This window comes from Lissotriton vulgaris, chromosome 10 (genome assembly GCF_964263255.1).
Source record: "Lissotriton vulgaris chromosome 10, aLisVul1.2, whole genome shotgun sequence".
Classification (NCBI taxonomy): domain Eukaryota; kingdom Metazoa; phylum Chordata; class Amphibia; order Caudata; family Salamandridae; genus Lissotriton; species Lissotriton vulgaris.
The window spans coordinates 547473822-547499799 of NC_141698.1; the positions used below are offsets into that span (position 1 = coordinate 547473822).

Below are 25978 nucleotides of genomic sequence, written 5' to 3' on the forward strand. Positions count from 1 at the left end.
GATCCCCAGATATCGAAACGTGGTGGAGGGCCACGCGAGTCGCTCTCCCAGGACTGTAATATCACGTTCCGGCGTCAAAGGGGTACACGCCCGACTTTGCCCAGTTAACATTAAGCCCCGACATGTCTCCGAATATGCGAATATATCGGAAAGCGCCGGTGGGAAACTGGTCAGGTCTCTGATATAGAGTAATAGATCGTCTGCATATAGCGATACCGCATGTGTCCCGTCAGCTAGCGGAATGCCCCAGTTCACACCCGAGGCTCGGAGTAGGACCGCCAGGGGCTCCATTAGAAGAGCAAAGATGAGGGGGGAGAGGGGACACCCCTGCCTAGTACCCCTGCGTACCCGAATAGGGTCGGAGAGCAATTTGCCTGTTCGAACGCGCACCGTGGGCCCCCGGTACAGGAGCTCCACCAGCTGAAGAAAGCAGTCACCCAAGTCGTATTTACGCAACACCGACATAAGGTAGGGCCACTCCACAGAGTCAAATGCCTTCTCTAGAATTAGTATCAGGCACCCCGAGTTAGGCCATCGGGATGTGGCTAGACTCTGTACTCTAAACAGACGCCTGATATTATACGACGTGCTGCGTGTTGGCACAAAACAGTTTTGGTCGGCATGGACAAGAGTAGGTACCAGCGGTGCCAACCGCTGGGCCAATGTAGACGCCAGGAGCTTATAATCCGTGTTGAGGAGGGCTAGCGGCCTGTACGAGCCCATCTTGGTCCTGTTTCTGCCCGGCTTCAGGAGAGATATGAGGTTCGCCTCGTTTAGTGTGGGTGGAAGGGCTGAATCAGAGACAGCCGCCCCAAATATACGCAGCAGTTCCGGAATTAATATAATAGAGAAGGCCTTATAAAACTCGGCGGGTAATCCGTCCGGACCCGGCGTTTTACCGTTGGATAGGGAGAATATAGCTGTTCGAAGTTCCTCCGATGTGAGCGGCGCGCCCAGGTCAGCTCGCTGTGCGTCCGTGATCTCCGGAAGGAGCAGGACAAATAGATATGCTGAGATCTGGTCGGCAGTGGCCTGTATACGGGAGCGATAAAGGTCCTCATAGTGCGATGTGAAGGCATCATGGATGGCCCTTTGCGTGTACACAATGGTATCTGGGGCTGCATGTATAGCCATCACCGGGGTGGATTGGGTATCCCGCCTGATTAGCAACGATAGTAGCTTGCCTGGCTTGTCCCCAAAGTTATGTGTGCGCGCTGAGTGTGCAGCGTAGTTCAAGTGCTTCAATCTATCAAGTGCTAATGCGTGCCGTTCCCTAGTCGCCAGCAAGGTCCCATCATCCCCCTCAACCACCTCCCGCTCCCCATCCAACAGTTCAGATTCAACACGCGTGAGCTCTCTTTCGATCTGTTTCCGCATTCCCACTTGTGTGCCCAAACAGTGACCTCAGATGACAACCTTAAACGCGTCCCATTCTAATTGTGGGGAGGAGGCGGTGTGATTGTTTTCCTCAAAATATTACAGGAGGCGTGTCTCAAGTGCTCCCCTAAACGGGGCATCCAGCAGTGTGTCTGGCTGGAGCCGCCAAGTGGGCACCGGTGGGTGCGGACGCTCCCAGGCGAAATCTAATGTGTGGGGGTTGTGATCAGAGTGAGTGCGGCCCAAATAGCAGGAGTCCGTGACTTGGGGGAGGAGGTCGCTCGACAGCATGTATCTTTCTAATCTGAGATGTAGTGTGTGAGCCCCAGAATAGTATGAATACAAGCTTGTGTGAGGATTGCGCCTTCTCCAAGCATCATGAAGATCCCACTGCCCCGCCCAGTCCGTGAGTGCCCTCATGGCCCCGCTCACCGGTGCGCTGGCCAAGGGGGGGAACGATCGGTCCAGTGCAATGTCTAGAACATAGTTATAGTCGCCCCCCAGCAAGAATGGTATACCATGCCATGGTGCGAGCACTGCTGACAATCGTGTGAAGAAGTGGGCCTGGTCCGTGTTAGGGGCATAAAGGGAGTCCAGAACAATGGGTTGCCCATCTAGACTTCCTTGTAGAACAACGTACCTGCCCTCTGTGTCTACTGTACAGTGGGAAAGCGTAAAGGGAACCCCAGGGCGCACCCAGACCAATGCCCCCCTCCCCCACCCCCAGCGTAAGCTGAGTATCCGGTGGCATACAACTTTCCCCGCCATTTGCGGCGGAGTGCGAGCGTCTCCGGACCAGTCAGATGAGTCTCCTGTAATAGTGCTATTTGTATATGGTGTCTCTTAAGGTAAGAAAAGATCTGGTAGCGGCGGGATGGCGTGTGCATTCCCCGCACGTTCCATGTGCAGAATTTAACCGCAGTCATTCTATGTACGTGGTATCAGTGTTTTCCCCCGTCCACCCTCCGCCAATCACCCACACCACCCCATGACCGGAAAGACCGTTATTCACAGCACCAATATATCGCCACACACACCCGTGACTCTGGAGGAAAATGTGAGGGAAGAACAAAGGAACAATCAATTCTGAAAACAAGTAAAACAATAATACAATACCAAAAGGTCGACAGCAAAACATGTTATCGTCCAAACGCTCTAGGGAGCTGAAGAAACCGTGAGTTCGAAGGGAGGTCACTGAGCAATCAGTTCTGTCGCTTTTAGCGCATCATGTGATCAGGTGGATGGTGCCTCCTCCCACAGGCTTCACAAGGCCCCTAGCCGGGTCCCAGTGGGTGTCACTGCGTCTCCGGACCACAAGATAGGCAGGCTCCGGCGCCCCCCACGGGGGCGAGGCAATCCCAACAGGACCCCAGCAATGGACAACGCAGGCAAAGGGGGTCTCCCTGCAGGGTACAAAGAGTCTCAGTTCCATACAAAATGGGTCAGATTATCCGAGCAAGCTTCAGTGAATAAAGTCAGCGGTCTGCGGGGTGACATCAGGTAGGTCCGCTGACACCTGCGAGTCCGGCAATCCATATATACGCTCATCCTCACTCGGGATGTCGCGGGGGCTAGCCTCCAAATTTGAGTCCGCTTCTAGCGAGTCACTGATTACTGCCACCATCCGCAGGGCATTCTGTTGTTCGCTGTGTATGAGCTCGGCTGGGGGGCCTATATCTGACTCAGTCCTCGCTCGCCCAGGCGGCGAGGGTCTTCGGCGGCGACGATGTCGGGGCCCTCGGTTGCGCCGCATATTTGATGTCGATGGCATTGTGCGGGGCTCCGTGTCGGTGCCCGAGTCCAGCCAAGCCTCCACTACCTCCGGGGTGTCGAAAAAATGGGTCTTATCCTGGGCTAACACACGCAGCCGGGCTGGAAAGAGCAGAGAGTATTTCAGCGCTAGACTGCGAAGACGTCGTTTCACTGCCAAAAAGGAGTGCCTCTGGCGCTGTACCTTTATAGTGTAATCAGGGAATAACATAATCGTAGCGTTCTCAACTCTGATTTCCGATAGCTTCCTAGTTTCGCGCAGTATGGCGTCGCGGTCGCGATAGTTCAGGACTCGGATAAGCATGAGTCTTGGGTTGGAGCCCTCGGGAGGAGGCCTCGCTGGCACCCTATGAGCCCGTTCCACCACAAAATGTTGAGAAAGGGAGCCCTCTGGAAGAAGGTCCGTGAGCCATCTCTCCACGTGTACCTCCGGTTCCTTACCCTCCCATCGTTCCGGAAGGCCTACGATACAGACGTTGTTCCTCCTCGCCCTCCCTTCCGCATCCTCCGCACGATCCTCCAGGAATTTCACACGGTTGAGGAGGTCTTGGACACGTTTGTCCGTTTGCGCTACCTTGGGCGTGACATCCGCCACGGCGGCCTCAAGGGCGGCCGTGCGCTCCGACAGTTTCCTGTGGTCAGCCCGCAGGTGCGTGAAGTCGATGGCCACGCTATCGATTTCGTTTCTAGAGACGTGCGGGTGAGTTGCAGGGATTCCTCCAGCCGCTCCATCGCCGCCAGCATCGTGTCCAGTTTAGAGGAGGTCTGGTCGTGGTCCGCCGATTTTGCCATTTTCCCCTTCACCTGTGTGCCGCCAGCACCGGCTCTCGTTTTAGGACCCCCAGACATGAGCTGCGTGGTGTAGATCAAAGCCTGTGCGCTTCCGGGAACCCCCTCAGGGTCCTAGAGAGGGTTCCGGCTCATGCAATGGCAGAGGAATCCAGTTCAGGGAGGGGGGAGGTCAGACAGCATTGCCCTCCAGACACGCGGGTGACTCCAGCACACACCAGAGACGGGCGCAGGATATCGTCCTCTCGCGCGGCCAGTGCTCCCAAGAGACCGGTGTCCCCCTAGAAGGAGGGGCCCGACGTGGGAGTCGCGAGTGTGCCCAGGTCTCCGCCAGTCAGTCCCCCTCACAATCGGCCGCTCGGGCTGCCCCAGCCGCTCCAGCACGCTCTGTAGACTGGAGCAGGACAGCCGCACGCTCCCTCAGCGCCTCCGGCGGTGCCCCCCGGGCTCTCCAAGTGGACAATGGCCCCAGCAGCAGGGTTGATAGGCACAGGGTCTCAGTGAAGCAGGCAGCGCAACTCACCGCACATCCCGGGTGCAATTCAGAGGACCGACTCCGGGCTAGCGGTCAGGCCGTCAATGAGTAGCACGTTGTCCGCACTGCAAGAAGGGGGCGGTCTCCAGTGCACGAGCAGCAATGAATGCGGCCGAGGGCAGGGAGGTCAGTCTCCATGCGTGTGTGTCCCAGGCGCCCTCCTCGTTGTCCAGTATTGCCCCGCATCGGCGCCAGTCACACCACACAAGGGCGCCTCAATACGGACGACAGCTGGAGGGGGGTGTCCGCGATGCACCCGATCTCTGCCCCGCCCAAGTTCCCACGGTGGCCAGGGGAGTCAGTCCAGAGGGTGACCACCTACGCTGCAGGCCGGTCAGGCAGTAGACTGCACCACCACCCGCCGGGACATCAGGCCACGCCGGGCCGCTCCGCAGGACACCGGCTGTAGGTGGGGCAGCAGTCGCAGTGTCCCGACGTGGCGCTAGAATCCGCGCTGCGAGTCCCTCGTAGTCAGGCCCCAAGAAGGTGGAGCGGCTCCCAGGTTCGCGCCGACTCGCGCGCCGATCAGGAAGACCCGTCAAGATGGCCGCCAAGGTCCGCGACCTCCGGAGCAACCAGCCGCTCCCCACCAGCTCAACGGCCACCAGGGGACCCAGACCGTGCCTCGCCGTGCCTCTGCCAGCATCAGGGGTAGGGCAGGTCCAGCGTCGCGGCCCCCCAGGACCACCTTGCGACAGGCAGCAGTCAGACCTCCCGCTCAGAGCTCAACCCCAGTCTCGCGTCAGTTCGTGCGCCGACCAGGGGAGCCCGCAGGAGGGGCGCTCTCTTTCCACCCCCGTGGAAGCGAGCCGAAGCCACCGTTCAGCACCAGACTTGGCAGGAGCACAGGGGACAGCTTTGCAAGGCTCCGCTGGCGACAGGGGCCGTGTACGGATGTCTGTTGCGGGGAAATTGCCTGTGGAAGGGGAGCTCAGCCCGGAGCTCTACCCGGGCACATCCGCCGCCATTGCGTGCCTAGCCACGCCCCCCATACGTTGTTTCACCTGTTGATAATTTCTGCAATTCTTATGAGATGGAGCAGGAAAAAAAGATTTTCTAGTAACCCGTTTGCTTGACATTTCTTTTGTTCTGCAGCATAACCATTGAGGTCTAAATCAATATGTAGATCAAGTAAACTGAATACCTTAGATAGTCTCTCCAGCTACTGAGGAGCCTCTATAAATATTACCAAAATGACTTGTCTTCCTTGATAGAACGTGCAGAGCATAAGGCTTCCAGGCCCAGATTTCTAAAGAAATGTGGGAGGGACATTCCTGAAGTTAAGACAGTGGAAATGCAGGTGAGTAGTAAACCTTGACATTTCCAGATAGCTAATTTCAAACAAAAATCTCAAAATCAAATAATGGACAAGGAGTGTGTGCTTACTAGGATCAGACTGGATGGAGGAAAGGTTAGGGCAGAGAGCTGTCCAGTTACCAAAACCATGACTGTGGAGAGGATTTCAGAAATCTTAGCTAGTATATAAAGACTCTCAACATCCTTTAAGTCGTTGCTTTCTTGATCAAACTCAGACATTCTGTATAGAACTGTCTAAAATACTGCCAAAGAATCCACCATGGGCATTAAAGTAAAAACAAAGGTCGCTTTACTTGAGTACAAAAAGGGCTTTCAAAGGTCCTCTCTGCATGCATAGCCTCTGGATATACTGGACAATTATTCCTAGTGCCTGATAGCTTAGAAGTCTTTTTAGGTCTCGTAGCGAAACCAGCGCGTAAGCGCTGTGTCTCGCCAGAGATCTTTTGTTGCTGACTCTGCTTCCCAGGAGACAGCACCTGGCCGCGCGCATCTCGCAAAAGGCGATCGGCGCAGGCCACGCGTGCGCGAACGCGCTTGCTGTGTCTGTCTCCTGGAAAGCTCCAGCGCATGCGCATACACAGCGACCCAGTCCCCACTGTCTGCTCTCCCCTGTCGCACAGATCGCTCTTCAATCATAAATCAGTGCTCCCCCGAGCCACACGCTTCCCCGGGCACATCAGACTTGCGCTACTGCTTCTTACCTTCTCGTGAGAGCCTGACCTCCGGCGCAGTCCTCGGTGTCGAGTTCCTGAGCTCGCCGTCCGTCTTGCGGGATCACGGGCTGAAATACTCCTCCACCTAACAAAAAAAAACAGCGGGGCATCTGTAGGGTCCCCGCCAGACGCTTGCAACCCACAGGGCGCACTCCTGGCCGCGGCCGGCATGTTTTCGGTCAAGGTTTACGTGCAGTCTATTGGCCCCGTCACGGAGCCGTGGGAGGGGGCGTGGTGCGTTGCGTGCGTGAGCTTCTACCGAGACAGCTCACGTCGCGCGCCTCTTAGGTTTCGGTTTCGTTGATCTCTTTCCGTGTGATTCATCATCTTGAAAGCGCTCTGAGCCGTCTTCAAGAGTGAGTAACCCAGTGTTTGAACTTACAAAGCCACTTTTAAATTGCGGAACTCGCTGTGTGCATCAGGTGCCGAGCTGTTTATTGACTCTCGGGGGGTTGATCACCGGCCCCATCACCCCGGTCCTAGTGAACAGATTGACTCGCACATAAGATGAACCGCTATGTGCAGCCGAGACCCCGGAAAGAGAGGCAGAGAAAAAAAATGAGCAACACAAAGTGTCCACCCTTGTTTGGCCGCCTCCATTGTCCCCAGCCCGTCCCGCAGATGTAGACAGCAGCCACCAGCTCCGCGAAGAAAGGCCGGCCCTGCATCTGCTCCAGGCACCCACTGTGTTTGGCAGAGTCCAAACAAAAAGAGCCATTTGCTGGGTATTATGCGCCAGCATCGTCTCCCAGATCCCTTTTTGTGTGCCCTGATATGTGTGCTAAATGAAGTCTTAATTGCATCACTTTTGAATGATAAAACAATGTTAATCAGGCAGAAGAAGTAAATATCAGTTTCCGCCGCGCCTTTACTCTTTGCTTCGCTACTTGTTTTGCAAAGAAATTACATAAAAGCAGGCATAAGGATCACGATCCCCAAAGGAAAAAACAGGGAGGGTACATGGGTTGGCACACGCTACCTACACCAAGGGGCAAAATGTACTGAAACAAAGGGCCAAAAACCAAAGCCCCCCTGGTAGTGCCAAACTCACCCTCTTCCTACTCCACAGCATAAGATACCCACCCCAGCATGCTCATATCTCACTCAGAGGAGCCCCTCACTCGAAGCATAAAAGCACCAGCGAGGCTGTGGACTTTGAGGTGGTGTCAGCACAGCAGCATGTTGCAGGCAGACCTCGCAAACACTCGCATGCAGGCCGTCGAGTGCGGGACAGACTGCAGAGATATATCCCCCACCCAGAAACTCAGGCCAGCTGGAGACACACACAAAGACTCAGGTCCTCACCCAGTCACGGCATAGGGCTGCTGCAACACAAACAGACTGAGGTAGACCTACATTCCAGCTACACTTACAGCACAGCCATTGGTGCAGACACAGGCATTCTAACATACACATGCACGCGCACACATAAACACACGCTCACCCGCAAGCATGCATACAAAATACATTTAACAGTAATCTTTTTACTTACCGTAGCTTCCAGATAGGGTCATATTCTAGCTAATATACTCCATTTTATATAACACTAACAGTAAAGAATATTATTCACTATTTGCAAAATTAAACAAGCATTTTCAATGCAATAGGTCTCCCATTTGCAATAGTTTAAGCTATTGGCATTGTAAATGACAATGTCTTTGATTTATGTTTTAAAAAATGTATTTATGTTTTTAAAAAACAATACATAAATAAAAGGCATTGTCATTTACAATGACAATAGCTCAAACTTGCGTAAATACGAGACCTATTGCATTGCAAATGCTTGTTTAGGTCGAGTTTGGGAAGGGCATGTGCTGCTCTGCGAGGCATGCTGTAATCTAGATTGTGGCTGGAAGCACCTCCCTTCTTTTATATTTGTCCCTGCCCTTCATAAATGCCTGTTTTTTTGTTTGTTCAACATGCTTAATTAGTCACACCTTTTGGTGTTTCAGAGCATCCCAGCAGACTGACCCTGTTATACGTGGCCGTACAACTTTTTTAAAATTTACATTCCTTCGTCCTCTATTTTTTTTTCTGGGTCTGCCTCAGGCTTGTTTATGAGCACGGTGCCCCCTTCAGGGATGCCACGCTTTCATTTTAAAGGAGTACATTTTTATTATGATCAGAGCAATAGCCTCCACGATCTTGTGTAGACATTGTCGTTTTTTATTACTTACTGCTTGTTTTTTAAAGCCAGGAGATTAGGTGATACTGTCCAGAATCATAGGATGGTGAAGTTATCGAAGACTCGAGCCCTTTGTTCCTTAGTTCCAAAGTCAGCTGCTCTGACCATAGCGTCACATTCTTCTTCCCCCTCCCTACTACTCCTCCACTCAACTTAAACATAAAAAGCAGAGGGCACCATGAACAGATGCACACACAGTTTGTGAACACTTGCATTACAGTTTCTGTTTCAGATAAACATTAAAGCATTGTGCCTCTGATACTGCATTCAGCAAAAAAAATGCCAGAACAACATTCTTTAGTAAGCTGCATTAAGGGTGCAGTACCTTATGTGTCTAATAGAGGTCACTTTAGAACTCCAGAGGGACACCTAGTAATGGTCTGTGGTACTGCACCCTTTACTTGCTTCGTGGATTTTTCTTTTCTTGTATTGCTTATGCTACTGTTCCATCGTTCCTCTTTCTTTTAAAGCTCTACTCATACCACTGTTTCCACTCCATTCTCTTTCCTTCCTACCCCTTTAGATAGGTCAAATGATCACTCAGCGGCAAACAAAAAACATAACTAAGAAAGATTGTCAATTACAGCGCCAATGGCACTAACGTTCACTAATGTGAGACCGATTGCATTGCAAATACTTGTTTGTATTGCCCTTGTGAAGGAGGTTTACGTCCCTGAGAGATCTAAAAAGTGTAACATTTAAGTCGTAGAAAGAATCTGAAAAAGAGTAGCGATTTTGAGGCTGCTGATTGCTAAGGAATGTATTAAATGTATCTTTCGAAACAAGACATTCCAGTACCAGCCAAGGTGCCTGCAAGAGGTATTGCAGTTTGTCATATTGAGAGCTGCATGCAGGGTGAGAGACCACCATGGCGAACACACTTTTATGGAGAGTGACTGAGCTCTTCTGTGAACATCTTTTCCAATTGCATGACAAAAACATTCACAAAGATTATAGAGCTTTTTGGAAAGCAGCTGATGGAAATTTGCATTTTTAGGTCTCGCCTGGTGTTAGCAGGGTGCATGCTTTGCTCTCGCCTTGCGAGGGCTTCTTGGAATCGATACGATTCCAGAAGTTCGCTTTCTGCTCCGCCTGTGTTTTGCATTGGTGCGAGTCATTTCCAATTATGCAAAACCGGGTGTTACGATTGTCCAGGAGGGTTTTTAGTCCCTCCTTGTTAACACCCTGTCCACTTTTGTGCCCCGCCCACCGGGATTGGATCTTTTACTTGCCGCAGGAGACCGTGTCTCTTAATTAACCGCTAAGCACTTTTTTCTTTTCTTTATGAGCCACTCTCACTGCAGGCACAACGCGTTTCTTTTTATTAACTGAGCATTGCGCTTTAATGCGCTTTAAATTTTAAATGCGGTACTGGGCTGTACAGAGCCCTCATTGCTGTGCATGCCCTACATCAACGGATATTTGTTTGTTGTGTAGTGTGCAGTACTGGGCTGTACAGAGCACTCATTGCTGTGAGTGTACTACGTGAACGGATATAATAGGCTCTTGCTCTACAAGGTCTGCTGGCTGTTTGTTTAGCAAATTCATACAGCCCAAACTGAACTCGAGTAGTAGAGACCTTTTACAAGACACCCAGTTACATTACACAAGAGCTCATTCACACAGAAACACATTGCCTTTTAGAAGGCACAGGAGATTAACTAATTTGCCTAGAATCACACATTAGTAAGCCAATGCCGTGACATACAACACCAGCTTCCGCACGCGATCATCATGGTGATTAATCAATTAATCGCACGCGATCATCATGCGTGATTAATCAATTCATCTCCCCATGGTCCCCGTGTTTACTAAAAACGGGGTGCTAAGGAACATTCACATGTGCTATAAGAAGTCAACTCGTTAAATCTGTTTTGTGTTCTATCTACTCACCGTTTTTTGTTAGGTCTCGCGTCAGCGAAAGACCTATTGTTTTCACTTTCATGGGAATCTGAGACCGCGTTTGGCCACAAGCCTCTGCTGTCTCAGATTTGTCCTCGAGGGCGCGCACGGCGCCATGCACATCCCCTGCCTCCCAGCCTCTCTCAATCACACACAGCCACACTCACGCATGCGCGCACACACACATACACCCACGCAGGCACAATGCATCGGGACACACAGACACAGCTAACAGACACACAGCCACACATATACATACACACGCACAGCTACACATGCGCACACACACAGTTACACCCACACACGCGCCCCACCCCCCCACTCACCGGGCTCTTCTTGTTTCCAAGGCTGCTGTGCACATCCCCTGTCCCGCACACACACACGCAGGCACACACACACACGCAGGCACACACACACACACACACACACACACACACACACACACACACACACACACACACACACACACGCAGGCATACCCACGCACGCACACTGCATACACACACGCGCACACAGACACACATACCGCTGCCGCACCCCACCCCGCCCCCGCCCACATACACACGCGCGCACACACACACAAGCGCACCAAGACCCCCCCCTCCCGCCCCCCCTACAACTAAGGCCCACTTACCGGCACTCCGGACATCTGCAGCCTCCGCTGGGCTCTTCCTCTGGCCAGGCACTCCGTGGACGCGGGCTTCACCAAACGGAAGTCCCGCCCCACGATAGGTTTCGGTTTTGTCAGTGCGCGCGCAGGTCTTGTCTCTAGAAATTGCCGTATTCGCCATCCGCAACGGAAAGAAATTAACAAGCGTGAGACGTGCAAACCCACTAATTACTAGGTAAATATAATTATTGCTACTTGTAGCCTGTCGCACAATTTCCAGCACCTGCTTAGTTGCTTATAATTTCACAATTCTTTCAGGTCCACATCCCGCCCGGGTTGACTGTATCCCCGGTCCACCCGCATAATTCTTCCTGACATTGCTTCGGGAAACTTTCTTCCCCTGCTTGCATTGCATAATACTTTGTGGTAACAACGTCTGCACCCTTCATACTGTTTTGTATGTCTAAACTCAAATGTTCTTGACACCGCGCCGCCGTTCATTATCCTTACCAGCACTACGCCAGGTTCTAATCTGTCTACTCGCTAAAACCATGTCACTGCGTCTGCACGTACTATTGGAAACCAGCAGGACTGTTTTTATTTTGCTTATCAAACATTTACTATCGTCTTTCTTGCACAACTGTTTTTAACTCGTTTCTCCAACATTAACTATCATCCTTCTTGCAATTCACTGCACTGTAATTGATCTACCAATTGTTTCCACATGCTCACCACGTCTAAGACAGCCTCTCACTGCACCGTATTTGATGTATGTTAACACCGCGCTATCAATGTACCTTTTTAAACAAACCCAAATAGAGGACTTCTCTAAGAGGCATGACCCTGCCGTTGTTTATATCGTGCATGTACCATTTTGCATGGTTTAACAATTCTCACCACCATGCTCACCTGTTGCTGTATTGAGAGGCTATGCTTCATTTTAACAGTAGAACAACCATTCCTCTGAGTCACTGATTGTTGAAAATATCAGCACATGCCTAGTAATGTAATTACAATGTTATTTCTTTTACTTCCCTTTTTTTCTTTTTCCCCCTATGGTTTACTTAATTTGCTGCCCTTCCCTACCCCCCACCTGTCTCTGGCTGGTAATCCGAGGGTTAAACTATCCTGAATCAGTAATCACCTGTGATATAATCTGCCCTCAGAGAGGTGCTGTAATGCACCATGTTGCATCAGCTGGCCCCTCCCGGGCCCAACCCTCAGCAGTTTGGAAAAGCAAATTGTCTTATCAATCTGGTGGTTCACAGGCAGGGTGCGTGCGTGTGTGAGTGGTGCGGGTCGCCTGCTACACAACAGGTTACAGAGAGCGTTGTTAGACGGCGTGCATGTGTGTGTGTTGTGTAACAGTGTGTTTACATCTCTGTACAGCTGTTGGTAATGTGACTAGCCTGTCTAAATCTGTACTGACCCGGTCCCGAGGGTGAATAGGCGTACCTGCAGGAGACGGGCGCCGTGGGCGATGTGCCAAATGCGCCGTCCCCTCCCTCCCGCGGTCTATGGGGTGGATTTTCATCCCTGGTGAAGTGCTTTTATTTTTGGTCTCTAAATTTTAGAGGCTGGAGGTGTGTGCGTCCTACCTTCGGGTGGTGAAGCCCGCCCCCCTTGTTTTTGCACTTCACAGACTTTTTAACTTTCAAGTCCTCTGGTTGGGTGGGCCTTAGAGTGCCCATACCGCCGAGGTTTACACTCTAGGTCCTGACGAATGCCAGGTTAATTATACCACACCGGCTGAAACATGTTCATGTTGACCATTCACATTGTCACTTAATGCTAGTGGGAGTAGACCATTCAATTAGTTGGCCCTACTCACCAACACATTTTTTAACCTTGCCCTTGATGATCTCTGATTAAAATTAATTTTTTGATACATACAAGGCAATTTTAAGTCACCACTTCACACTATCCACGTAATTTTTCACATAGCCCTCCCACCTTCACAAGACCACCTCCGCAGTAATTCTGGCGTCGCAGCACACCGGGGTGGCATTCGGTCACACCCGGTGGGGCCCGATGATGAAGCAAGTCACCGACCAGGTCGGTGAGTGAGGGCTTTCCTAACAAACTAAATGGGCTTTGTTGGTTCCTTGTGCTCTGTGCTTTTTTCCACCTCAAACAGAACAGGAACACTCTTTTGTTGTTAATGTATAATATAGTTTGGGGACTAAGAGTGTTCGTGACTCTCCCTATCTCTCTTGTTGTTTATAAGTAAATCTGTACTGGCACATGTTTTGAATGTTGGAATTAAAGCAATTTTAATAGGATAGCTGTGTACCCAACTGTCTTTGTTGTGGCACCCATGTGGGTGCATCTCCATGTGTATACATACGTCTGTGTTCAACTATGTGCCCATAAGTATGTTTCCCTGCCTAACTTTTTGTGTGTGCGTTTATGTATAATTGTGCATCTTTCGAGAGTGTTTGTTTTCAGGTATCTCACTCTACCGACCTCACTCTACCACTCTCACGCCCTCATTCTACCACCCTAACTCTACCACTCTACCGCCCTCACGTCATCACTCTACCGCCCTCACTCTACGACTCTCACTCTACCGCCCTCACGCCCTAACTCTACTGCCCTCACTCTACCACTCTACTGCCCTCACTCTACCACTCTACTGCCCTCACGCCCTCACTCTACCGCCCTCACTCTACCACTCTACCGCCCTCACTCTACCACGCTACTGCCCTCACGCTACCGCCCTCACTCTACCGCCCTCACTCTACCACTCTACCGCCCTCACTCTACCACTCTACTGGCCTCAGGCCCTCACTCTACCGCCCTCACTCTACCGCCCTCACTCTACCGCCCTCACTCTACCGCCCTCACTCTACCGCCCTCACTCTACCGCCCTCACTCTACCGCCCTCACTCTACTGCCCTCACTCTACCGCCCTCACTCTACCGCCCTCACCCTACCACTCTACTGGCCTCAGGCCCTCACTCTACCGCCCTCACTCTACCACTCTACCGTCCTCACTCTACCTCTCTCACTCTACCACTCTACCACCCTCACTCTACTACTCTACCACTTTACTGCCCTCACTCTACCGCCCTCACTCTACCACTCTACCGCCCTAATTTTACCACTCTACAACACTCACTCTACCACTCTACCACCCTCCCTCTACTGCCCTCCCTCTACTGCCCTCCCTCTACCGCCCTCCCTCTACCGCCCTCCCTCTACCGCCCTCCCTCTACCGCCCACCCTCTACCGCCCACCCTCTACCGCCTACCCTCTACCCTCTACCGCCTACCCTCTACCGCCTACCCTCTACCGCCTACCCTCTACCGCCTACCCTCTACCGCCTACCCTCTACCGCCCTCACTCTACCGCCCTCACTCTACCGCCCTCACTCTACCGCCCTCACTCTACCGCCCTCACTCTACCGCCCTCACTCTACCGCCCTCACTCTACCGCCCTCACTCTACCGCCCTCACTCTACCGCCCTCACTCTACCGCCCTCACTCTACCGCCCTCACTCTACCGCCCTCACTCTACCGCCCTCACTCTACCACCCTCACTCTACCACCCTCACTCACTCACTCTACCGCCCTCACTCTACCACCCTCACTCACTCACTCTACCGCCCTCACTCTACCGCCCTCACTCTACCACCCTCACTCTGTCGCCCTCACTCTGTCGCCCTCACTCTGTCGCCCTCACTCTGTCGCCCTCACTCTGTCGCCCTCACTCTGTCGCCCTCACTCTGTCGCCCTCACTCTGTCGCCCTCACTCTGTCGCCCTCACTCTGTCGCCCTCACTCTGTCGCCCTCACTCTGTCGCCCTCACTCTGTCGCCCTCACTCTGTCGCCCTCACTCTGTCGCCCTCACTCTGTCGCCCTCACTCTGTCGCCCTCACTCTGTCGCCCTCACTCTGTCGCCCTCACTCTGTCGCCCTCACTCTGTCGCCCTCACTCTGTCGCCCTCACTCTGTCGCCCTCACTCTGTCGCCCTCACTCTGTCGCCCTCACTCTGTCGCCCTCACTCTGTCGCCCTCACTCTGTCGCCCTCACTCTGTCGCCCTCACTCTGTCGCCCTCACTCTGTCGCCCTCACTCTGTCGCCCTCACTCTGTCGCCCTCACTCTGTCGCCCTCACTCTGTCGCCCTCACTCTGTCGCCCTCACTCTGTCGCCCTCACTCTGTCGCCCTCACTCTGTCGCCCTCACTCTGTCGCCCTCACTCTGTCGCCCTCACTCTGTCGCCCTCACTCTGTCGCCCTCACTCTGTCGCCCTCACTCTGTCGCCCTCACTCTGTCGCCCTCACTCTGTCGCCCTCACTCTGTCGCCCTCACTCTGTCGCCCTCACTCTGTCGCCCTCACTCTGTCGCCCTCACTCTGTCGCCCTCACTCTGTCGCCCTCACTCTGTCGCCCTCACTCTGTCGCCCTCACTCTGTCGCCCTCACTCTGTCGCCCTCACTCTGTCGCCCTCACTCTGTCGCCCTCACTCTGTCGCCCTCACTCTGTCGCCCTCACTCTGTCGCCCTCACTCTGTCGCCCTCACTCTGTCGCCCTCACTCTGTCGCCCTCACTCTGTCGCCCTCACTCTGTCGCCCTCACTCTGTCGCCCTCACTCTGTCGCCCTCACTCTGTCGCCCTCACTCGGTCGCCCTCACTCGGTCGCCCTCACTCGGTCGCCCTCACTCGGTCGCCCTCACTCGGTCGCCCTCACTCGGTCGCCCTCACTCGGTCGCCCTCACTCTGTCGCCCTCACTCTGTCGCCCTCACTCTGTCGCCCTCACTCTGTCGCCCTCACTCGGTCGCCCTCACTCGGTCGCCCTCACTCGGTCGCCCTCACTCGGTCGCCCTCACTCTGTCGCCCTCACTCTGTCGCCCTCACTCTGTCGCCCTCACTCTGTCGCCCTCACTCTGTCGCCCTCACTCTGTCGCCCTCACTCTGTCGCCCTCACTCTGTCGCCCTCACTCTGTCGCCCTCACTCTGTCGCCCTCACTCTGTCGCCCTCACTCTGTCGCCCTCACTCTGTCGCCCTCACTCTGTCGCCCTCACTCTGTCGCCCTCACTCTGTCGCCCTCACTCTGTCGCCCTCACTCTGTCGCCCTCACTCTGTCGCCCTCACTCTGTCGCCCTCACTCTGTCGCCCTCACTCTGTCGCCCTCACTCTGTCGCCCTCACTCTGTCGCCCTCACTCTGTCGCCCTCACTCTGTCGCCCTCACTCTGTCGCCCTCACTCTGTCGCCCTCACTCTGTCGCCCTCACTCTGTCGCCCTCACTCTGTCGCCCTCACTCTGTCGCCCTCACTCTGTCGCCCTCACTCTGTCGCCCTCACTCTGTCGCCCTCACTCTGTCGCCCTCACTCTGTCGCCCTCACTCTGTCGCCCTCACTCTGTCGCCCTCACTCTGTCGCCCTCACTCTGTCGCCCTCACTCTGTCGCCCTCACTCTGTCGCCCTCACTCTGTCGCCCTCACTCTGTCGCCCTCACTCTGTCGCCCTCACTCTGTCGCCCTCACTCTGTCGCCCTCACTCTGTCGCCCTCACTCTGTCGCCCTCACTCTGTCGCCCTCACTCTGTCGCCCTCACTCTGTCGCCCTCACTCTGTCGCCCTCACTCTGTCGCCCTCACTCTGTCGCCCTCACTCTGTCGCCCTCACTCTGTCGCCCTCACTCTGTCGCCCTCACTCTGTCGCCCTCACTCTGTCGCCCTCACTCTGTCGCCCTCACTCTGTCGCCCTCACTCTGTCGCCCTCACTCTGTCGCCCTCACTCTGTCGCCCTCACTCTGTCGCCCTCACTCTGTCGCCCTCACTCTGTCGCCCTCACTCTGTCGCCCTCACTCTGTCGCCCTCCCTCTGTCGCCCTCCCTCTGTCGCCCTCCCTCTGTCGCCCTCCCTCTGTCGCCCTCCCTCTGTCGCCCTCCCTCTGTCGCCCTCCCTCTATCTATCTATCGCCCTCCCTCTATCTATCTATCGCCCTCCCTCTATCTATCTATCGCCCTCCCTCTATCTATCTATCGCCCTCCCTCTATCTATCTATCGCCCTCCCTCTATCTATCTATCGCCCTCCCTCTATCTATCTATCGCCCTCCCTCTATCTATCACTCTTATCTATCGCATCACCACAGCACCACCACAGCATCACTGAGGGGCACCACAACATCACTGAGGGGCACCACAACATCACTGAGGGGCACCACAACATCACTGAGGGGCACCACAACATCACTATGTGCTACCACAGCATCACTGAATGCCACAGCATCACTCGTCGCAACCACAACATCACTCAGCGCCACCACAGCATCAATCTGTGCAACCATTCAACAACAACTGGTTCAAATATGTTCTCTCAATGTTTCAAGCTTTATTACAAATGTCACAACATTTTTTTAATATTTCACTTCTGTTCTTGGATTTTCGTCACAATAAAATACACTGAACATAATCTTCACAAAAGTTATTTACAAAAGTGTAAGCTATTGCCATTATAAATTGCAATAACTTTTATTTAAGTATTAATTATTTAAAAACATTAAAAGCCATTGTTATTTGTAATATCAATACATCTAAGTCACGTAAATACAAAACATGTTACATTACACATGCTATAGATGTCACATTTGCGAAAGTTAAAACTATTGGAATTGTAAATGACAAAGCTATTAATGAAGCTGTTTTGAAAACCAACACATAAATACAAAATGTGTCATTTACAATACCAATAGCTCAAACTTTCCTAATGCGAGACCTATTGCATTGCAAATGCTTGTTTCTAATATTCGGCCTCTTTCTGCTCTCCCATGTGCCCCCTTCGAGATCCTCCTCTCCTTCCACATTCTGCCAGCACCCTCCTACCCAATAGTCGTCCACCACCATCACGTCCACCACCACCACATCCACCATCACCACCACCACCATCTCCTCCACCACCACCACCACATCAACCACCACCAACACATCCACCACCATCCTGTCCACTACCACCATCCTGTCAACTACCACCATCCTGTACACCACCACCACGTCCACCACCACCACGTCCACCACCACCACCATGTCCACCACATCCACAACGTCCACCACCCGTCCACGTCCAACATCATGTCCACCACCATCCTGTCCACCACCACCATCCTGTCCACCACTACCACCATGTCCACCACATCCACCATGTCCACCACATCCACAGCGTCCACCACCCGTCCACCACCTCGTCCATGTCCATCAACACCACGTCCACCACCACCAACACGTCCACCACCACCACATCCACCACTTCCACCACCTCCACGGCCTTAACCACCATGTCCTCCACCACCACGTCCTCCACCACCACGTCCTCCACCACCACGTCCTCCACCACCACCACGTCCACCACCACCACGTCCTCCACCACGTCCTCCACCACCACCACGTCCTCCTCCACCACCACCACGTCCTCCTCCACCACCACGTCCTCCACCACCACGTCCTCCTCCACCACCACCACCACGTCCTCCACCACCACCACCACCACGTCCTCCACCACCACAACGTCCACCACCAAAACCACGTCCACTACCACCACATCCACCACCACCATGTCCATTACCACCACTATGTCCACCACCTGTGATGGGTAAAGTGTCACTGGAGGGCAGGGGTAATAGGTGGTTCATTGCAAAAAAACGATGGTTTTAGGCCCAGATCCTTGTACTGGGGTGAATGTATGACATTGTTCTACATTCTGTCCATCAACTGTGTTTTTTGCAATTTTCACCCCGAGTGGGCTGGGTATGCTCAGACGTGAGTCCCAGGCTCTCCACACCACTGGAGTCAAGCTATCCAGGCTGATAGCCAGAAACCGGTCCTTGGATGCTTGATTCCGGTCTGGGAAAGACATGGCTTGGTAGTTCGGACTGGACTGTTCCCATGAGGCACATGGTCAGAGCTGATTTGCATATAGCCAGTGTCTAACCCAGGGTGGTGTGGAGTGCAAAAAAACGATGGATTTAGGCCCAGATCCTTGTACTGGGGTGAATGTATGACATTGTTCTACATTCTGTCCATCAACTGTGTTTTTTGCAATTTTCACCCCGAGTGGGCTGGGTATGCTCAGACGTGAGTCCCAGGCTCTCCACACCACTGGAGTCAAGCTATCCAGGCTGATGAAGGCTGATAGCCAGAAACCGGTCCTTGGATGCTTGATTCCGGTCTGGGAAAGACATGGCTTGGTAGTTCGGACTGGACTGTTCCCATGAGGCACAGGGTCAGAGCTGATTTGCATATAGCCAGTGTCTAACCCAGGGTGGTGTGGAGTGCAAAAAAACGATGGATTTAGGCCCAGATCCTTGTACTGGGGTGAATGTATGACATTGTTCTACATTCTGTCCATCAACTGTGTTTTTTGCAATTTTCACCCCGAGTGGGCTGGGTATGCTCAGACGTGAGTCCCAGGCTCTCCACACCACCTTAGTCAAGCTATCCAGGCTGATAGCCAGAAACCGGTCCTTGGATGCTTGATTCCGGTCTGGGAAAGACATGGCTTGGTAGTTCGGACTGGACTGTTCCCATGAGGCACAGGGTCAGAGCTGATTTGCATATAGCCAGTGTCTAACCCAGGGTGGTGTGGAGTGCAAAAAAACTATGGATTTAGGCCCAGATCCTTGTACTGGGGTGAATGTATGACATTGTTCTACATTCTGTCCATCAACTGTGTTTTTTGTAATAGGTGGTTCAACCTCGGCTGTACATAGGACATTTAAAGATGCATTGAGTGCTAGAAGATGGGAATAGGGGCTAGAAGTATTACACCAGACCCAAGATACATTTTGAAGAGGCGCAATGTTAAGGGCTCCAGTAAAAGCACTTGCAGCATCTCTACCTCAGAGTGGCATAGCTGCACGAGCCACTCACTCAAAACAAGCATTGGCATAGCCAATAGTTCTCGCCTTTGGGACCTTGTAAGTGTTTAGCCAAGCAACACTTGATGTTGTTGCACCAAGGATATTGTGCTGGATAACTAAACACTTATAGGGTCCTTTTTGGGGTAGGCTGGTGATTTCCAGGGCATAGCGATTGAACGTTTAAACAATACAAATGCCAAGTCAAAAAACCTATGTAGGTATTTAATCCCATTTGGCCCTTGTGAGTATTCCCAGTAAACATTGATTAGAAGTTGATGATAAACTCTTTGACCACAAGAAGAAAGACTTACTATGAAAATTACTCATACGGGTTGCTTCAATATCTTGTTGCTAACGGAAGCCTATATCAACTGCTCTAAAATACGTCTTTAGTACTTTTATTTTATTTTTCCATTTTCTTCTATACTTGATATAGGAGGATTAAAACACCACCCTCGAGCACTGGGACTTCAGTTTTTTGGCATCAGAAATGGTGGCCTTGCTGCTCTCGGAATACAATCACGACAATCTTACAGCACTCAGACTGCTGAGAGCAAAGAAGAGGAGCCCCTGCACACACTTATCAGTGACTCTGAATCTGTGCAAGGTAAGATACCATGGCAGTAAGACAAAGCTATTTTGTAAAAGTTGTCACCTCATCGTATATACATAAACAAAACACTTTCGCTCTTTGACTAGAACACTAGTATAGACCAATTTATTCATGCCAGGGTTCCCAAACAACTAGAGTACAATGCAGGTAATAAATAAATGCTAAGAGATGGATAGAATTATGTTTTATTTTGTGGAGAGTCCATTTGCAAAGCAGGCATGAAACTATGAATTAAGTCATATGGTCATGTTGGTCGGGTGAGACAAACTTCATTCTCACAGAGAGGAAAATGTATGCAGAAAAGGAATAACCTTCGATTATTTTTGCTAGGTTCTTGTTCCAAGCATGAGTTCCAAGCAGAGACACGGAAGCTTCTGGACATAGTGGCACGTTCATTATACTCTGAGAAAGAGGTATGTCATCGTTGTCTTGTGCATGATACACCATTTGCTGCTGCCATTAATGAAAGGTGTACTCCTTGTCCTGTATCCCACTCCTGCTATAGTAGCCATTCAAGCATATGCAAAGATGAGCTCTATAATTAATGTAAAATTTAAGTTTGGGGGCGGCGGAATTGGGCAGCCGCTTGAGAGTACAGGGGGAACGATTGACATGCTTAACATTGTAGGTTTTTCCTTAGCTTTTCTGTGCTTTTACCAACTGTTGTCAGAGTAAATATGGAAAATACCTTGTTCTATAAGGGTAGTGTGTTGCATGAATAGTGTAGAGAATGAAATGAGAGAAGCTATTGTGTTCATGTAAGGTGACAAGTGAATTCCCACAAGGTCACACAATCTGATTTGCATAGTGAAACTTGTTTCTGTAAGGAATCCTCAGTAGCTTGGATAAGTAGTAAGGCTTTCTTCCAAAAGAGGAGAATGGCTCGTGTTCAACAACTTGTCAACAATACAGTTTTTATTCATATCTTTATTAGTTTTTGCATAACATACAATAAACGGTCAATCATCACTGTTAAAAAATGATATTTTTAAAACTTGTTTTTAGTGCATTTTTCCAACACACATAAATCTTGTAATCATTTTGCATGAATCACACCTCCCACATCTATAAAGCATTAAATAAACCTTCTCTGTAGTTCTTTTTGCATTTTTGTTGTCCCTACTCTGATCTACTACCTCCCAGCAGTCCTTTTCGGTAAAGAACCCATTACAAGTGTCTCGTTTCAAGGTCATCTGGCTCCGGGTGGGCCCATGATTTTAGTGATCAAGTCCAACACCTCTCCACACTTTTTCATCCCTGCAGGTAAGTTTGATATGTTGCCCATGGGCTATGACCCATTCTAATCAATTTTCCTGCCAAGTTTTAAAGTATGTAGCCTTAGGTGTCATCCATTGTACTGCTGTCCGCCTTCTTGCTAGCACCATACCCATGGCCAGCAATCGGGACTGCATTGTGACACGTTTCAGCTGAGGTTGCACCCCCAACAGCCATAGCCTGACAGAGCCCTTCATCTCCCACCCCACCATATTCGTCAGCACTACCATCACAGTCTCATAATATTCCTTTAGTCTTGGCATACCCATGTCATATGTATAAAGTGAGCTCTGCCCTTGCCACATCTGACACACCTAGCCAGATTAGTGGGGTACATTTTTGACAGTTAACGGGACATCATGTATGTTTTGTAAAATTGAATAATTTTAAGGCAAGTGTTTGAGGACTCCTGCTTTACTTGAGCACATACTCTTTTCCACTCTAATAATGTCAGTTCCTCCGGGCTTTCTTCGCTCCTCTGGTCCCTTGCTGGTCAGTCATGCTCCCTATCCCAGTCACCAGTGCATTATATGCACATGCGTTATTAAATGCCTGCATCCAGGAGTTGTTTCATAACTAGGTGTTCCTGATGCTTATGCAGGAACAACATCCAGATTTCCTGGGCCGTGTTATGTTATGTTACAAAAATGTATAACGCGCACGGCTACTCATGAGTGTTCCGTTGCGAGAACCAGTTAGAAAGAAACAGAATGGGGCTGGGGAAGAATGTCCTTAGGCGAACAGCAGGGTTTTTAGTCTTTGCTTGAACATGGAAGGGTCGTAGTTCTAAGGGGAGAGAATTCCAGGCTTCAGCCGCTTTGAAGGATAGAGAGCTCCCTCCAATCCTTGTCCGCCGAAAGCAAGGAATCGAAGCTAGGCACTGTGAGTTAGAGCGCAGATGTCTTCGTGGAATATAAAAACTAAACCGCTTCCTTAGATAAAGGGGCCCTCGACCTTAGAGAGCTGAATGGACCAGCGTGAGGGCCTTGAATTTCACTCTTTGGGCCACTGGAAGCCAGTGCAAATCCCACAGATGATGTTTTACACTGGATTGGCCCAGGATACCCATCAAAGCTTGTGCCGCAGCATACTGGATGACCTGGAGTTTTTTTAAGCTGGTAAGGCCAATATAAAGTGCATTGGCATAGTCAAGGCGGCTGAGAATCAAAGCACGCATGACCATCTCTCTAGTGGACCTGGGTATTAAAGGAAGAAACTTTTTGAGAGACTTCAATGCACCAAAACATTGGCCGGCAAGTTTTTTTACATGTGGGGTGAACCAGAGGTTTTCCTCGAACCAGACACCCAGGTTCTTTACTGCCTGTCCCGAGGTGCCAGGGAGTGGATATTCTGGCGGCCAAAGTGCTTCCCTGAACTATGGAGGAAAAGATCAGAATTAAAGGATTTCGGACTTGTCTTGATTGCATTTTAGCTGGGCGGCTGTGAGTCATTTGAAGACGGCCGACAAACAGTTTTTGGCTTTCGTTGGGGAAGTATCTGAGTCCTTCCAAGTAAAGAGGAGCTGGGTGTCATCTGCATATGTGATGACTTTTGCTCCCAGCTCCTCTGCTAGATATACCAAAGGGGTGACATACATTAACAAGCATTTGCAATGCAATAGGTCTCGCATCAGGAAAGTTTGAGCTATTGGTATTGTAAATGACTAATATTTTATTTATGTGTTGGTTTTGAAAATAGCGAAATTAATAGCTTTGTCATTCACAATGCCAATAGTTTTAACTTTCGCAAATGTGACACCTATAGCATTTGTAATGCAATATTTGTTGTATTTACGTGACTTAAATGTATTGAGATTACAAATAACAATGTCTTCATTTTTTTAATAATACTTAAATAAAAGTTATTATGATTTATAATGGCAATAGGTTAAACTTTTGTAAATAACTTTTGTGAAGATTATGTTCAGTGTATTTTATTGTGATGAAAATCCAAGAACAGAAGTGAAATATTAACATCTTTTTGTGACATTTGTAATAAAGCTTGAAACATTGAGAGAACATATTTGAACTAGTTGTTGAATGGTTGCACAGATTGATGTTGTGGTGGCGACGAGTGATGCTGTGGCATTCAGTGATGCTGTGGTAGCGCATAGTGATGTTGTGGTGCCCCGGAGTGATTCTGTGGTGGTGCTGAGTGATTCTGTGGTGGTGCTGAGTGATTCTGTGGTGGTGCTGAGTGATTCTGTGTTGGTGCTGAGTGGTTCTGTGGTGGTGCTGAGTGATTCTGTGGTGGTGCTGAGTGATTCTGTGGTGGTGCTGAGTGATTCTGTGGTGGTGCTGAGTGATTCTGTGGTGCTGAGTGATTCTGTGGTGGTGCTGAGTGATTCTGTGGTGGTGCTGAGTGATTCTGTGGTGGTGCTGAGTGATTCTGTGGTGGTGCTGAGTGATTCTGTGGTGGTGCTGAGTGGTTCTGTGGTGGTGCTGAGTGGTTCTGTGGTGGTGCTGAGTGGTTCTGTGGTGGTGCTGAGTGGTTCTGTGGTGGTGCTGAGTGGTTCTGTGTTGGTGCTGAGTGATGCTGTGGTGATGTGATAGATAGAGTGAGGGCGATAGATAGAGGGAGGGCGATGGATAGAGGGAGGGCGATGGATAGATAGAAGGAGGGCGATGGATAGATAGAAGGAGGGCGATGGATAGATATAGGGAGGGCGATGGATAGATAGAGGGCGGGCGATGGATAGAGGGCGTAGGGTACTGCCCTTAGAGTACCTTATTCCTGCTACAAGCAGCACACAGCATTGATGACACATGAGCTGTCCTGCAAAAAGTGTACATTTGTGGTCCCTGAGGATCAGTTTTTGCCCCTTTGCTCTAAGACAGCAAAAGTGAGAAAGAATGAGAAATAAATAGAGATAGAGAATGTGAGAGAAAAATTAGAAGAGGAGAGAAAGAGACAGAGGGAAGGATGACAGAGTGCAGAAAAACATGTAAGAGAGAAAGAAAGAAAAATAAGGCAGAGAAAGATAGGATATGAAAATAGAAGAAATAAATGAGGATAAATAGATATAGAAAGGATCAAAAGAAAGGCGGTGAAGGAAAAAGATACATTAGAAGAAAATTAAAGGAAGAAAAAACGAAACAGTGAAATGAATGAATGAAAGGAGAAGAAAAAAGAATGACAGAGAACGGCATAAAGAGACAAATCAGGAAATCAGAATTGAGAGAGGAAAGACGGCAAGAGAAAAAAGACAACAGTAAGTGAAAATGCACCTGCACTTTGGGAACAACATGTGATATCCTTCATCTACTGCTGGATTGTCAGAAGGTCTTAGAGATACAAATAGAGTTTTTATGTCCAATTTTTAAAAAGCACGATATCAAAAACAGGGCTCAAGCAGTAAACCTTCTAACAGAAATGAATAACTTAGACATAGTTTGTGCCATGGGGAAGTTTATTCAAAAAGTCAAAGAATTTCTGAAATGCAATTAGAACTGATTTGCCAATTCTATAGTTCTATGTGGCCTATGTGACATGAAATGTCGAAGGGAATGCTGAGTGTATTATATGAAGTTTCATGAGGTTAAATAAGGAATTGTGATTTTTGAAGTTTTAGTGATGTTTTATTGATGTGGTTTTAAAACGTTTGTGGACAATGGGTCTAAATAAACTTGTATTGAATCATCGAAAAAACTCACACAGTGGTTTAAATTAAATAAATATACCTCCATGATGTATAAAGGGATACCAAGGTGTGCATATTTATAACAGCAACACGCCAAGTCTATTTTCTGCATATGCTGTAGTTCTTTTTTCTGACGCTAATATCACACTAGTCATTACCGACTGGGGGTGATTGGCAAGATATTGGAGTAAAAAGAGGAACAAAGGGATATATATGAGCATATATGCACAACAAACAAGTATGTTCGGTTCTGCACGCATAATTGGTAGGCTCGTGTGGTATGTGGTTGGTCAATAAATATATCTGGTGGTCACGAGCATTCTAATGTGGGTCAGGTACACTGAAGTTAATACATGCCACTCAAATGTATTGAAAATGTATTATGTGGCATAT

General features: G+C 50.3%; 1 protein-coding gene across 1 annotated transcript in view; it reads left to right on the forward strand.

Moving 5' to 3' along the window:
- The window catches only part of TRAP1 (TNF receptor associated protein 1), a 283860-nt gene that overhangs the window by 18353 nt on the left and 239529 nt on the right, over positions 1-25978 (forward strand). The window contains exons 2-3 of the mRNA XM_086941396.1: positions 20494-20664; positions 21001-21083. Coding sequence (XP_086797522.1) covers positions 20494-20664; positions 21001-21083 — 254 coding nt within the window. The remainder of the gene's footprint in view (positions 1-20493; positions 20665-21000; positions 21084-25978) is intronic.